This window comes from Chinchilla lanigera, unplaced genomic scaffold, assembly GCF_000276665.1.
Source record: "Chinchilla lanigera isolate Chin_1 unplaced genomic scaffold, ChiLan1.0 scaffold00022, whole genome shotgun sequence".
NCBI classification, from domain to species: domain Eukaryota; kingdom Metazoa; phylum Chordata; class Mammalia; order Rodentia; family Chinchillidae; genus Chinchilla; species Chinchilla lanigera.
In genome coordinates this window covers 9,344,379-9,358,796 of record NW_004955423.1, presented here as the reverse complement: position 1 = coordinate 9,358,796, position 14,418 = coordinate 9,344,379, and the positions used below count along the sequence as shown (strand labels likewise).

Here is a 14,418-nt window from a genome sequence, read left to right as displayed (position 1 = left end):
GAAGGTACTATGACTTTAAGTAATTCTAGATTTCTTTTGTTTTTTGAGACAGAGTCTCACTATGTAGTTCAGGCTGGCCCTGAACTCACTGTGTAGCCCAGGTTGGCCTCAAACCCCTGGCGATCCTCCTGCCTAATCCTTCCAAGTGCAGGGATTACAGGTGTGAGCCATCATGCCCGGCTTGCCAGATGTTTTTATGTAATATTTATTTGTTCAGTATTCTTGAACTGTACATCTTCTATTTTTCACTTTACTTTTAGAAATTTTTATGAATAATCCAATTTTTAGTAATGGCATAGTCAATAACTTTATACTCAACTAAATAATGGATCTTAGAGACTTTTCCAAATATGTAGCATATTTTGGCTCATCTATGAATAGTATTTTACTCAGGTTTGTAGTGTATATGTTAATGCTGTAATAAAAAACTTTCTGTTTGTATTTCTTTTAATAGGGAGACATTTATTTAAAAATAGTCTGCTTTGTGCTTAAAATTAGTACAGTTAGGATCACTTTCCTATTTTCTGACAACTTATCTGTTCCTATATTACCTTATTCATTCTCTTCTTGAATCTGGGTCATCCTCCTTGTTATAAAAATATAACTGATGAGAATATGTTCACTTTATGTTTTCAAGCACATTAAAGCAGGGGGAAAATACAGTTGGAGCATCCATAATTCAAAATTCTGAAGTTTTGGAGAATCCACATTTTGGAGAATTTTACATTGTAGAATTTTTAATTAGGGACACTCAACTGAAGTCTATGCAAATGTTCCAAATTTATGGGGATTTTTTGGTACCAGGGATCAAACTCAGGACCTTGCACTTGCCAGGTAGGTGCTTGTGCTGCTGAGCTGTATCCCTGGCTTCCAAAGTTTGAAAACTCTGAAATACTTAAGTTCCCAAACATTTCAGATGAGGGATACTTAGCCTGCATTGTTTCACCCAGTTTTGTATCAGAGTGGGTGTTACCCTACATTAATTATCTTCTGTTCTTCCCCATGGGTCTGTGCTACAGGTCTCTATAATTTATGCTGTACCTCAACTTTCACATGATTAAGATTTCACTCTATCATTACCTCAAACTAGTACACTCTCAACTTTTGGGGAGTGTTCATCATTCTCCCAGCTCAGTCTGTAAGCTTTGAAATTATCCTTGTTATAGAATTAATAGATTCTTATGTTAAAGGAACTTAAAAGCCATTTGTCAAGCTTCTTGTTTGCATTCTCCTTTATTACAGTCTGTCCTTTACAGTTCCATTTGCAGTATTCTTGTTCCAAATTGGATTATTTATCTCTCTGCTCAAAAACGTTTTCCAGTTAACTAGTTAAAGCCCACACTCTTAAAATGTCATAGAGAGCCCTTCACACTTTGAGCTGAAACCAACTATTACAATGTATGGCCAGGTAGATGGTTCATTGGCTACCTCTAGAAGCCCTTTTTACATAATCATGATTTGACTGGAGCTTTCAGGGTTTATTTATTTATTTATTTATTTTTGGTTTGGTTTTTTTTTTTTTTTTTTTTTTTTTTTTGGTTTTTTTCTCTGGTACCGGGAACTGAACTCACGACCTTGTGCTTGCCAGGCATGCACTTTTGCCACTGAGCTAAATCCCCAGCCCCGCTTTCAGGGTTTAATTATGTGATAGTTGGTTCAATAATGAGTTTTGCTTTGTTGTTTCTTTTTGGGGGGTGGGTAGAAGGAGTGTTCTTTTACACTTTTAGTATTTGAACAGCTGGTGTAGCTATTTTTTTGTTCATTTTACATTGAACAGATCTTTTATAAAAAATGTGTTTGTTTCCCTTAAATGACTTTGCTAATGCCAGCTGGGAAATAATGGTAGCAGCCAAACTAAAATTTAACCAGTATGAGCAGTAGCCTGCAAAATATTTTGGCAACCTTTCCAAAAGCATTTTTCAAATATTAATTTGACTCATTAATTTTCTAAATTTTTAAAAAATTGACTTATTGGGGGGAATATACATCAACACTGCTAGCTAAGTTAATGGATCTTTTGTGTGTGCATAGATCATAGAAAGTTAGTGTTAATGTTCTAAAGATAGATGGTCTGCCTTTATGGAAAATACTGTTAAACTGAGAGAAATTTCATAATTGAAAATACACATAAAATAACAAATAATTTTTAATGCTTTATGATTACACTAGCATTTTCCAGAGATGGTACCTCAGAGAAATACTTCAAAAACATACTTTTGGCAAAAGGTTTTTGAAGACAAAATTTGCATATAGCCTGAATTACACTGGCAGATTTGTGGTGCATGCACAGAACTCCTTCAATAGGAGTGTGTATGTGTCTGAATGTGAATGTATAAGGGGTCTCTATTCTTGTTTAGTGTTGCTTAACTCGATGTCTGCCAAACTGACCAGGGAATTTTTTTTTCACATAGACTACTGTTTCATGAAATTCATTTTGGAAAGCGTTGCCTTAAATCTCTATAGCAAAGTTCGTGAGGATTCTGAAACATAAGATTATAATATATATGTACAAAAGCAAATTTTCTTTTATTATCTCCTTAATATTCTGAACTTTATTTGCTAAGTGGGAACACCAGCATCAGTTAAGAGAAAAGCCTCTCCCAACAAAAGCCAGAATGCAAACAATCACATTGAAAATTCTGAGTTGCCAGCATCATTGGAAGATTCAAATGATTACTTTCACAACCAAAAAAGGTAATTAGTACAGATGTTGATTTGTCGTGTCATAGGCTAAACTATAAGAAAAAGGATGTGGTATCCAGAGTACTGTTACAAGGACTTTTTAATTAGAATAAAGAATATAACTGGAATTAGTAATATTTTAAACTAAAATTACCCTCATTCTCATCTTAATTGTTATATACTAACATCTCTCTCCAATACAATGAGGGATAGTTTATTACTAAATTTATTTTTGTTGTGTGACATTTTTCTCATGAGGGAAAATCTAATGAGAAAATTTCTTTGCCTTTGTTAGAACTAATTCTTATTGCCTCATATTCTTTGATGTAGGTAAATTCTTGGTTATAGGTAAACTAATAAATATGTCTGAGTTTCACATTGCTATCATTTTATTCAAAATTACAGTGTTTAGACAACAATTTTGCTTATAATTTTTGAAATTAAGACAAGGGTTTCATAAATAATTATCCACAAAAGAGGTTTCTAAGATTTCTAGTTATTTTTCTTTGTTATCTATATTGGGCTATGATTTGTTTTTAGCTATAATATAATGAAATATGATTACATTACTTGTGATAAATGTAGTTTATGTTGATCATTAATAAATTTGAAAGAAAATATAATAATGGCTTCAAGCTAAATTCTTTTTCTTTTTCTAAGAGATGGGGTCTCACTGTGCTGTCCAGGCTGTTCCTAGACTCCTAGACTCAAACAGGAAGTAGACTTCAGCCCCTTTAGTAGCTGCCACCCTGCTTGGGTTTTTAAACTGAATTTAAAGATTTTAAATTTTATAACTGCATTTGTAGGTCATCAAATAAAATATATAAAATATGCATATATGACTATGAAAGTTTATGTTCATGAGATCATATTTTAATATGACTTTTAAATCTGTCCTATTTAAGTGAATTTCTTTGGGAAAATGAAGATCAAACCAGAAGACTGGACAATCAGGTATGATTTTTAAATTTTTGTTTAAATGTAACATTGCAGTCTAATATATGTACAGAAGTTTAAACTGCAGATTAAGATATCTGAGCTTTCTAGTTATAACACCTAAAAAAGTATATTCTTCTAATATCAATATTGTCAATGATAGTCCAAGTTTTGTTTCTTTTGTAAGTGAATAAACAGTATGTCTAAATGAGAGGAAAAAGTGATGCTCTGATACTTTTTTGGATTTTTTTTTTCATTGACCTTTACTTAACTTGCAGCTTTAGTAGCTAATTTATAGTTGAAGACTGTACTGGATTAACTCAGGTCTTTAGAACAGATTTCTATAGTGTGATAAGAGGTAGTATATAGTAGTTATTTACTACTAGTTACTAGTTGCTACCTTTTTACCTTAGATATGTTATGTAATTTTAAGTGCAGTAGTTCAAAAGAGTTAATGAACACTATCCATTTCACCAGTTTATTCTCAAAAAATGATGGAGAGACTGGGAGAATTTTGCAAATATTTGCATGATAAACCTAGCACCTTTGTAAGATGCTGGCAATAGTTTTAGTGATAGTTAACAATGGGTACCAACTAATAGTCACTATTCTAAGTATCTTACACATACCAATTCATTTAATTGCCACAAAAAGCCCTGTAATGTAGATTATGGGCAGCATCCCCATTTTACAGGTGAGAAAACTGAGGCTCAATTACTTGCCCATGTCATAATATAGGTAGTAAGTAATGGAGCCGGGAGTTAACCTTAGGCTATCTAGACTAGATCCATAGTTCATGCTCTTTACTGCTATAAGAACAATCTAGATAATAATGGTGATGTAGTAATAGTCAATTATATAGAATTTATTGGACCAATTGCTGTTATAGGTACTTCATGTAGGTTAAGTCATTCACTTCAGCATTTCTGAGAAGATACTATTTTCCTTTTCCAATTGGAAGACTAAAACCATTAACTTGTCCACAGTTAACAGTCTTTCACACTCATCTGGCAAAACATCAACACAAGTTAATAGGAAACAAACCTCCAGTGAAACTTTCATTCTGCCATCAAGTGCAAACTACATTTTTCTGGCCCATTACTACCCTTCTAGAGGACTCTGTTACATGTTCTCCTCAAAATGTCAATACCTTTTTTCTCTTTCCATCTTGGTGATAACATTTCCTTCTGAATTTTGAAGAGAACTGACACATTTAAAACTTTTTCATTCATCTGGATCGAGTAAAACCTATGTAGGAAAAGCTCCAAATCACAATATTTCCTTTATTTTTGTACATTTAAAACTTTCTCTAGTACAGAAAAGGGCAAAAGTATAGAAAAGGGCAAATTAAACCCTTCAATCTGCTTAGTAAGGTCTGTGGGCTCAGAATGTTTTGTTTTGTTTTGTTTTTACTGTTTTACAGAATTCTAAAAAAGAAAAACAATATATGTCAGAGACTATATATGACGAACACATTTACTACCCTGTGACCCTTTACATAAATTGGCTAACTCCTGCTCTAGAGTCTTGAGACTTCAAAGACTTGGCTAAAAAAATCCTTGTTTTGTTTCCCTTCAGTGTATTTAAAATGTTGCTCTAAACGAGGTATGGTGGCACATGCCTATAATCCCAGCCCTCAGGAGGCTGAGGCAGGAGGATTGTTGTGAGTTTGAGGCCAGCCTGGTCTACAAAGTGAGCTCAAAGCCAACCTGAACTGCATAGCGAGACCCTGTCTCAAAAAGACAATCAATCAATCAATCAATCAATAAATAAATAAATAAAATGTTGCTCTATTGATGTCTTACATTATATATCATTGTTATGAAGTATTGTTCCAACATTATTTTTCTTTTCTTTGTAAACTTACTTGGGTGGTTTTCCCTGGAAGGTCAGAGAATTCCTTTAATCTGTATACTTTTCTCCAGGCTATATCTCAATTGAGAACTTGTATAGTTTTTCGGGATGTAAAGCAGCAGAACTTATTTTCAGTATGAAAATCAGGACTTCTTTTATTTCAAGAATATTTTTAAATTTTACATAATATTTCTGTTGTTTTATTTTTCTTTTTCAAGGATCACAGTATTAGATCTTCTTTACATTTAGTATGACTTTCTGATTGATTTATCACTTTCTTTATATTTTATTTTCTTGGCTCTTTTTATTTTTCTACTCTTTATTATCCTTACTGCATTTTTGGTCATGTCTGCTTCTCTGTTGGACACTTGCTAACTTGTTTTAATTTCTGAGCTAACTTTTTCTTTAACTTCTTGAATTTGACCAATGTCCATTTTATGTTTTCCTGTTTTAAAATTTTATTCTGCGTTTTTCTTTAAATTTTTGTTTTATGGTGTTATCTATAAACACTTGGCGTTGTGGCTTCTATTTAGATGTTCCCTCAAAGCCTCATGTGGCCATAAGTGGGGCTTTTTGGAGGTGGCTGGATGTACAGAATGTGATACTGGGATTAAGGCTGTGATACTGGGATTGATTCATAATGTGATGCTAAGATTAAGGGTATCCCACCCCAGATAGGGTGTAAAGGATAGAAAATGAGCTGCTGTTGCCATCTGTCACTTGCTGCTTGTTACTTTGCTGCTTTGCTGCCTTCTGCCTGCCATGAACTGTTTTTTTCTCTGATACCCCTTTGCCATGCTACCCTGCTAGGAAACTAGACTGCTAGGAATACCTAACTGGACAGGGTGAGTAGAAATTAAAGACAAGACACAGAGATAATTTTGAGAAAGTGGGCCAGGGGGCTCTGGCCTTCAGTGGACAAAGAACCCTGAGCATTTGACTTACTTTGCTTTTATTTACTTAGACACAGGAGTAAGTAATTAGTGTAGCAGAAGATTTATCTGCCTCCTATTATCTATAGTATATGCCCATAGAAACAACCAGATCGCAGCTGTGTTGACTCTTGCTTGGAACTTGCAATGTGCCAGCATGCCCGCATCTTGCCAAAGGAGCACAACTTGCTGTTTTTCTCCTTTGTGCTTGCACAGAAGGTCAGTTAGGCCTCCATCCTCATTGTCTGGTCTCCTATACCACCCTTCCTTGGAGCCAGTTGACTATGAACTTAAACTTCTACAAACTGGGAGCCAAAATAAACCTTTTCTCCTTTAACTTTTGGTGTTGTTTAACCAAGTTTCTCATTGTCTCACCAATGAGAAAAAAGTAACTAAAATTATATTTAATCTATGTTAGGAGCATTTTTCTCTGTTTGTATACTGTTTTTTGGCTTATTTTAGTTCCAACGTTTTCTTCATAAATTTCAGATGCTGTAATACTTTGTAGATTTTGTTTATGTTTACATGTGCTTGAGTTTCCAGTAATAATAGGTATTCTTAGGGAGGAACAGGGAGTGGTGGCCTATCTTTTGTCTTAGATGGGGAGCACCCTCTTCTGTTGTTATAGTGAAATGCCCTTCTTCCTCTCCTTTTTAAGTAAATAAGACCTTTGAGGGAAGAGGTCTAGTTTTTGTTTTTTATTCTTTTTTACTAAATTTAGTGCTCTTATCTTGGCGATTTTCTTTTATTCTGTCACCAAACTAGCCTACAAAGAGACACTCTTCCCTCCCAGGGCATTTTCCTTTCACTCAGAAACTGTACCTTCCAATGATTGCCAACTCTGGCACCCTACATTTCAGGCCCTCTCTTTTATACCCCTCATAGAAAGTGCTGTGATCTGACAGATCTCTGTTCTCAGTTCTTCACCACTCCAGTGGCAGCCTGTCCTTCCCCACTGAACTATGTTATCTGTGTGTAGTGCTCTCTGATGCATAGTCCACATCAGAGACTCTGCCCAGATGTGAGCTCCTGACCACATTAAACTTAGGCTCCTTATTTTCCTATTTACATGTAAATTGAAGGATTCTATGTCCCATTTAGGCTATAGGCATAAGGTATGTATAAGACATGTATATAATTTTATTTAGTTGGAAGGATGTGCACAGAGATTCTAATGTATATGGTTTCTGTAACCCTGTGAGAATTTTATTGTATAAATAAAATAAAAAGCTAGAAAAATAATAAAACAAGTAGGAGTTAGAACTCAATAAAGTTAAAAGTAGAAACTAAGTTAGAGGGGAAAAAAAGCAGTTCAAGGTCTATAAGGTAGTAAGTAGCTGGAGAAACATCAACATGGTAAGGGTTAAGGTGGTTTATCAAAAAATGGTAGAAGCATGAAAATTAGGAAAGATGAAAGCAGAGAAGATAAAATACATAAAAATAAAATGTAAAGCTGCTAAGCTTTTAAAAATATGATAGAATCATTAATTTTCTAAGTAAATATAAATGATCAAAATTAACACAAGGTGAAAAGAAATAGCCATCCTAGAAAATTTAAGAAATTATCATATGAAGTAACTGAGACCAGAAATCTTGGAAAGAAATCATATTTGGAAAGAAAAATAATAGATTCAATGTCTTTGTTTAAAGTGTCTGTGTATAATGCCCAAGCAGTGAAGAGACTGGAGCGTGAGTGAGAATCTGTAATTCTATAAACCAAAATTGAGAGTTCATCACTGTATAAGAGAAAAAATACTCATTGCATACGACAAATGAAGAAATTGTAGCCTAATAGCTCTTACTGACTTTCATGCTTGCTTGTAGACAGATGAAAAGGAGCATATCCTTCTGCCAGACCTTATTGATTTCCCTTCATTTCCTTGTCAACGACAACCTGTTCTTTCTTCAGACGTAACAGATATCTCTTCATTACAAATTGAGAGTAAGTATTGTAAGTAACAGTTTCTGTTATCCTGTGAGAATTTTATTGCATAAATTAATAAAATAAAAAGCTAGAAAAATAATAAAACAAGTAGGAGTTAGAACTCAATAAAGTTAAAAGTAGAAACTGAGTTAAAGAAGAAGAAAAAAAGAAACCTAACAGAATCCAAAGCAATTCAAGGTCTATAAGGTAGTAAGTAGCTGGAGAAACATCAACATGGTAGGGGTTAAGGTGGTTTATCAAAAAATGGTAGAAGCATGGAAATTAGGAAAGATGTGCATTTATACTTGAGTCTGTGAGGTAAGATTAGGTATATCAGTGAGGAATTATTGTTTAATGGACACAGTCTCAATTTGAGAAGATCAAAAATATCTAGAGACAGATGGTACTGATCATTGCACAACATGTATTTACTTAATGTCACTGAGCTGTATACTTCAAAATGGCTAAAATAGTAAATTTTGTTAGGTATATTTGACTGTAAAAATATGAATTTTATGTTGATTATGGCATATATTTACTCACTAATTTTTTGTGAAGAAATATTTTTATTTTAATGTAATACAAGTAGATATTAATAAAATATAAAAAAACTTTTCTTCTATGAAAAAAGAAAAATTTCATAACAAAATGAGAGAAAAATAATGGTTAATATACCATGTATCATGATCTTACACATTTTCCATGTAAACTATAAGTACAACTTTGGGCCCAAGATAAACTTACCAAAAGAAATAAAGCAAAAATATAAGCATAATGACTTGAGCTTTACCTAGTCTCTACCCATATATGTAAATGCAAAGGGACACTCACTATTTTATAAATCTAGTTGTAGAAGTCCACATAATTCCTCCACATTCTCCATAATGGTAAGTGCAGCAAGAAAAACAAGTCTCAGGCAAAATTCATTCTTGCTGTTTTGGACTCTTAAATTTACAGTCCGTCTTTTAGAATGTAAAGTATCATTTAGCTTTTTAGCACTGATGAGCACGTGTTATAATCTCTTTAGGACAAAGTATTATTGAACAAATGAAACAAGTAAAGGAAGAAAGAAGATATCTGGAAAGAATTAGAGAAGAGCTAATAAAAAAGGCTGAAAAACTATTTGAACAAAACAAATTGAAGCAACATCATGGTAAAGTTTATTACATTGATTTTGTCACTATAAAAAACTTTTATGGAATTGATACTTTTTAAATAAATAATAGTTATAATTAATATTTGCTGTCTTACTGTAATAGTTTAAGTGACACATGAAGTAAATTCAACATAGAAACCATGAAATCATTATTCAACTCTTTTATTCAGTAAATTCCTTACATAGAATTTTGTAAATTAAAACTCAAATATTTTTATAAGTGAAATTCATTCATTTATTAAGTAAGTATTTATTATATGCCCACTGAACCTAGTCACTGTTCTAGGGCCTGAAGAGACACTAAAAGGAAGACCCATTCTTGTCCCTGTCACTTATAGAGCTTTTGGTCCAGTGGAGAAATGATAATCAAGTTAAGCATTAATGATACCTCCTACTGAATGCTATTATAAAGGAATTACAAAACTGTATAAATACGAATACAAAGGAAAAGCATCTAAATTACATTGAATTGGTTAAGAGGAGCTTACAAAAAGTGTTGCATATGCCAGGATGTGAAATGTGCTTATCTCCAGGCCTTCGGCATGCTTTTCCCTCTGCCATGTACTCTTTTCTTTTTTGCGGGGTGGGCAGGTACTGGGATTGAACTCAGGTCCTTTGCACTGAGCTACCTTTAAGCTCTTTTTAATTTTAATTTTGAGACGGGCTCACTAAGTTCCTACATTGCTCAGGCTAGCCTACAACTTGCAGTCCTCCTGCCTCACCCGGTTGGAGTGTTGGGATGGTATCCAGCGCCATGTACTTCACTTTCCTTACTCTCATTTCTTACTCTAGTCTTCTTTGTAGGAAATAGTCATTTCACAGATTGCTTAGATAACACTTTAACAACCATCTTTGGGTTCCTTGGATTTCTTTGGGTGATTAACTTTGGGATATGTTTGTCTGCCTGCCTTGCTAAAGTGAACAAATGAGAGAATTTAGGAAAAGTAGGTCATTTTCTTGCAGTAGAATTAGAAACTGTGTTGTTAGGATTCATAGGAATGGAAAGGGTGCAGAAAGTATAGGATAATAGTTTTAGAGATGTCAGTATTATTTTGAGAGTCCCATGTTTTGGATTATGTTTAAAGATTACAAGGATGTAAGGCTTGAGGTATCATAATAAAGAAATTTGGTTATAGGATTTTCAGTTTAAAATTGTTATTTCAGTACTTGAACTGATTGTCTGTAGACAATATCAAAAGAAATTTTGGAAGATTCTGCCTCACAATGTTAAATTATCCTGGAAGAGATGGCAGTGGCTCAGTCTTGTGATAATGTTAAAAGAGCAATTTTATCAGACAAATTTAAACAATGGACTAGAAATCATGAGACCTGAATTCTAATACCAGATGTCTTTTACTTAGGCATGTTATTTTTCATCCTTGCCTCTCTCATCTTTGTGTATATAAAATGCAAATGGTCAGTCACTTTCCACTTTAAAAGGAATGTTTCAAGATAAAAAGGATGTTACCAACTATCAAATATTTAATGAGCCTCCTATATACCAGGCATTGTTTTAAGTGCTGAAGATACAGCCGTGACAAAACAGATATGGGCCTGCTATCAAAGTGCTTGCTTCCAAATGGGAGTAGACAGACAATGAACAAATAAGTAAAACAATATAAGCAACTGATCAGAGTACAGGAGCCAGTGCAAGAAAACAGTAAAGTGTGATGCTGCATGGGAGAGATTCCTTAGTTAGGGTTTTCAGGGAAGGCATTTCTAAAGAGACATTAAAATTTGATTAATAAGGAGGGTGGTATGTTAAAAAATATGTTTGTATTTGATTTTTCATAGCCTGTGGTGGTTGGAAGAAAAAATACTTGGAAACAAAGAAAATCACATCATCATTGGAGGAGATTTTAACAAAACTTCGAGAAGATTTGGAACTTTACTATAAAAAGTTGCTCATGCAGCTTGAAGCCAGGGAGATCAAGATGAAACCAAAGAATTTGGCAAACATTTCAGACTCCAAGGTCCTACTGTGTTTCCCTTCTACTAAAAAATTTGTGTTAAAATTACATGATTAATAATTGTTAGTATTATCATGTTCAGGATGCTTTGGGCTACAGGTAACAAAACACTGACTTACGTTTGCTCAGACAGTAACAAAATTCCTGACCCCATGTAATGAGAGGAGTACTACTGAGGAGATACAGTCACAGATTTATGATGTCTTTAAGGGCCTTGGTGCATTCCATATTTCTTATTATTTTTAGTGTTGGCTTCATTGTAAGGCTGTTTTTTCTCATAGTAGCACTATAGTTGCCAATGACAGGTAGGGCTATGTATCTTCAAAACAAGAGAGAAACTTCTCCTTGAATCATGGAACATATAAACTTTTCCCTTTAGCTGTCTAGGATCTCAACCAGACGTAACACTGGAACAGTAATAATTACCAAGGAAGGCTATGACTTAGACTAGAATTTTAAACTTTACAATGCTAAAAAGAAGTACATAGTAGACAGTGAGTCCTCTCATCTACCTCAGTATGAGGATGGGGCCACATTTCCTGACTTTATGAGATAAATACTTAATGAAGTAGGGTAGGGAGTTAATAATGTCCACTACAGTGCTTTTTTTTAAGGAGGTTAAGGATTATAATTCCCATATAATTTAAAGTATTGATATTCTACAGAAAGTATGAAATTTTTATCAATTCATTTTTTCTTGAATATTAGATTAGTTTATTATTAATTCTACCATACAATAAACAAGACAAAAACAATTCCAGTTTGATTTTTATTAGGTTGATCCTACTATCCAAAACATTTAAAAATATTTTAATTATGACTATGTAAAAGTCTAACTTTAGACATGATGAAATATTAAAAGTTTACTGTTTTGTTTAAATTGAATGTAACATCTAAGTAAGCTCAAATAATTGTCCATATTAGTTGATTTTTTTAAAACTTAACTGATATTTTGTATACTATTTAGTTCAACAAGTTCAACATAAAACTTTTCACACAAAGGCAGTTCAAACTTCTTAAATAATTTCTTGGGTGGGGATATAGGTAGAATGCTTGTCTAACATCCATGAGGCCCTAGGTTCAACCTCCAGTAGTACCAAAAACAAAAACGAAAAAACTTCTTTAATAAGATCACTATACCTCATAAAGTTTTCTGGGCAAGAGTAACCCATAATATCCTTATTTTAATATATAAAATTTAATGTCTTATTATTATTTTCAAACTATTGTCAGAGTCAATTAATTATTATGTAATTTCTGAACTGATAATATCTTAAACCTAATTTATTCAATTTATATTATATAATAATAGTTACTGGTATTTATGGTACTAATTTATTGTTAACTTTTACATATACCTATTTTTAAAAAATAGGTAATGATAAAGTAGTCCCTAAATTCAAGAAATTAATAAAAAATAGTGGTAATTTGTATCTGTATAAGCTTTATTGTTGCAAGACAAAATACATGACACTCACAACTTAAAGGAGAATTTTACTTTGGTTCATGGTTTCAGAAGATTCAGTCCATGGTAAACTGGCTCCAAGGCAAAAATGCCACGGTCAAAGGGCCTAATAGAGGAAAGGTGTTCAAATCATAGCAGATGAGTAGAGAAGGAGAAAGAGTCAGAGAAAGTGATATACCCTCCAAAAATACCCCCAGTAATCTACCTCCTCTAGCAGGGCCCCACCTCTGAACTGAACATTCAGCTATGAACCTATAAGTGGATTAATCCCCAGATAACCACTATGATCCAATTTCCTTCCAAACCCCCACCTCTTAACACAGAGACTTTGCAGGGACATTTTAGGCCTAAACTACAACAATACCAAAGCAATGCATTTATTTATAGAATAGGATATTTCATTTTTTATTGTTTTAATATTTATCACTTTATGATTTATGTTTGCAAAGAGGTACAAAATGCCTCCCATGAAAATGTATGGATGTTACACTAAATAAATATATTCATGTGTTTCACAGAATTACCTTATAATACAGATCACTGAAGTACAGCATGCAATTGACCAACTTAAGAGAAAACTGGATACTGATAAAATGAAACTCATAATAGAAGTTAAGGTAATTTATATTTCTCATAATTATATTACAAATTCATCTTTAAATAAAATACTTTAATATTCTGATTTGGTTGTTGATAGTATATGGGTAGTCAGGGTTGACAAAATTATTACTTTAACATTAAAGAACATGAATGAAAATAATGTAAGCAGAAAAACTCAATTCTGTGAAAAGATGCATGTTATAACAAGTCCAATGGAAGATTTAGTAACATTGTTTAAAACCAAAAAGACTTTGTGAGTCAGCATAGTTTCAATATTTTTAATTTTCCAATGTGTAATTTTTAATAAGTCTGACAAACCTCTGAGTTCTCCTTTAAAATACCATTTAATGTTTTCTCCTCTCCTGGGTAATTCTGAGTATTTTCATATATATTTTATTTCTTTTTAATATGAATCAAGGTTTATCTTGAGATCAAGGTTTATCTTGGAGATGATAAGTTTTCCTCCAGGTAGATTCCTTTACTTAACTTTGTTTCTACCATAGCACCTTTTGTATAGTGGATCTGTAATAGCAGGTTCTGGCCATACTTCACTTATTTCATAAAATAAGTTTTTAGGACAACTCAATATGTATTTTTCTTGTATACTGATAAAGGAAATTGTCTCATAAAACATCTGGTTAGATAAGCATGTTTATTACACAGAATTTATGGCATTTAAGTTTTAGTAATCCACGAGGAATGAAGGCATGGAAAGCAACTGAGAAGACAAAAGCAGTTTACAAAATGACAATGCAAAGTACCTTTGGAAGGGTATGATGAAGTTCCTTTTTGAAAAATAATTCTTTTTACAGATGAGAAAACAAGCAGTTTCAGATTTACAAACACTGAAAACTGAACTGGCACAGAAGAAAATTAGTCCTTTTCAATCTCTATTAGGT

At 33.0% G+C, this 14,418-nt stretch overlaps 1 protein-coding gene across 1 annotated transcript in view; it reads left to right on the top strand.

Annotated features, from left to right (window-relative positions):
- The window catches only part of Spata1 (spermatogenesis associated 1), a gene marked incomplete at its 5' end in the record, with an annotated part of 48,520 nt that overhangs the window by 25,931 nt on the left and 8,171 nt on the right, over positions 1–14,418 (top strand). The window contains 7 exon segments of the mRNA XM_005385158.2: positions 2,565–2,694; positions 3,588–3,636; positions 8,229–8,346; positions 9,356–9,481; positions 11,279–11,457; positions 13,438–13,536; positions 14,332–14,416. Of these exon segments, the coding sequence (XP_005385215.1) occupies positions 2,565–2,694; positions 3,588–3,636; positions 8,229–8,346; positions 9,356–9,481; positions 11,279–11,457; positions 13,438–13,536; positions 14,332–14,416 (786 nt within the window).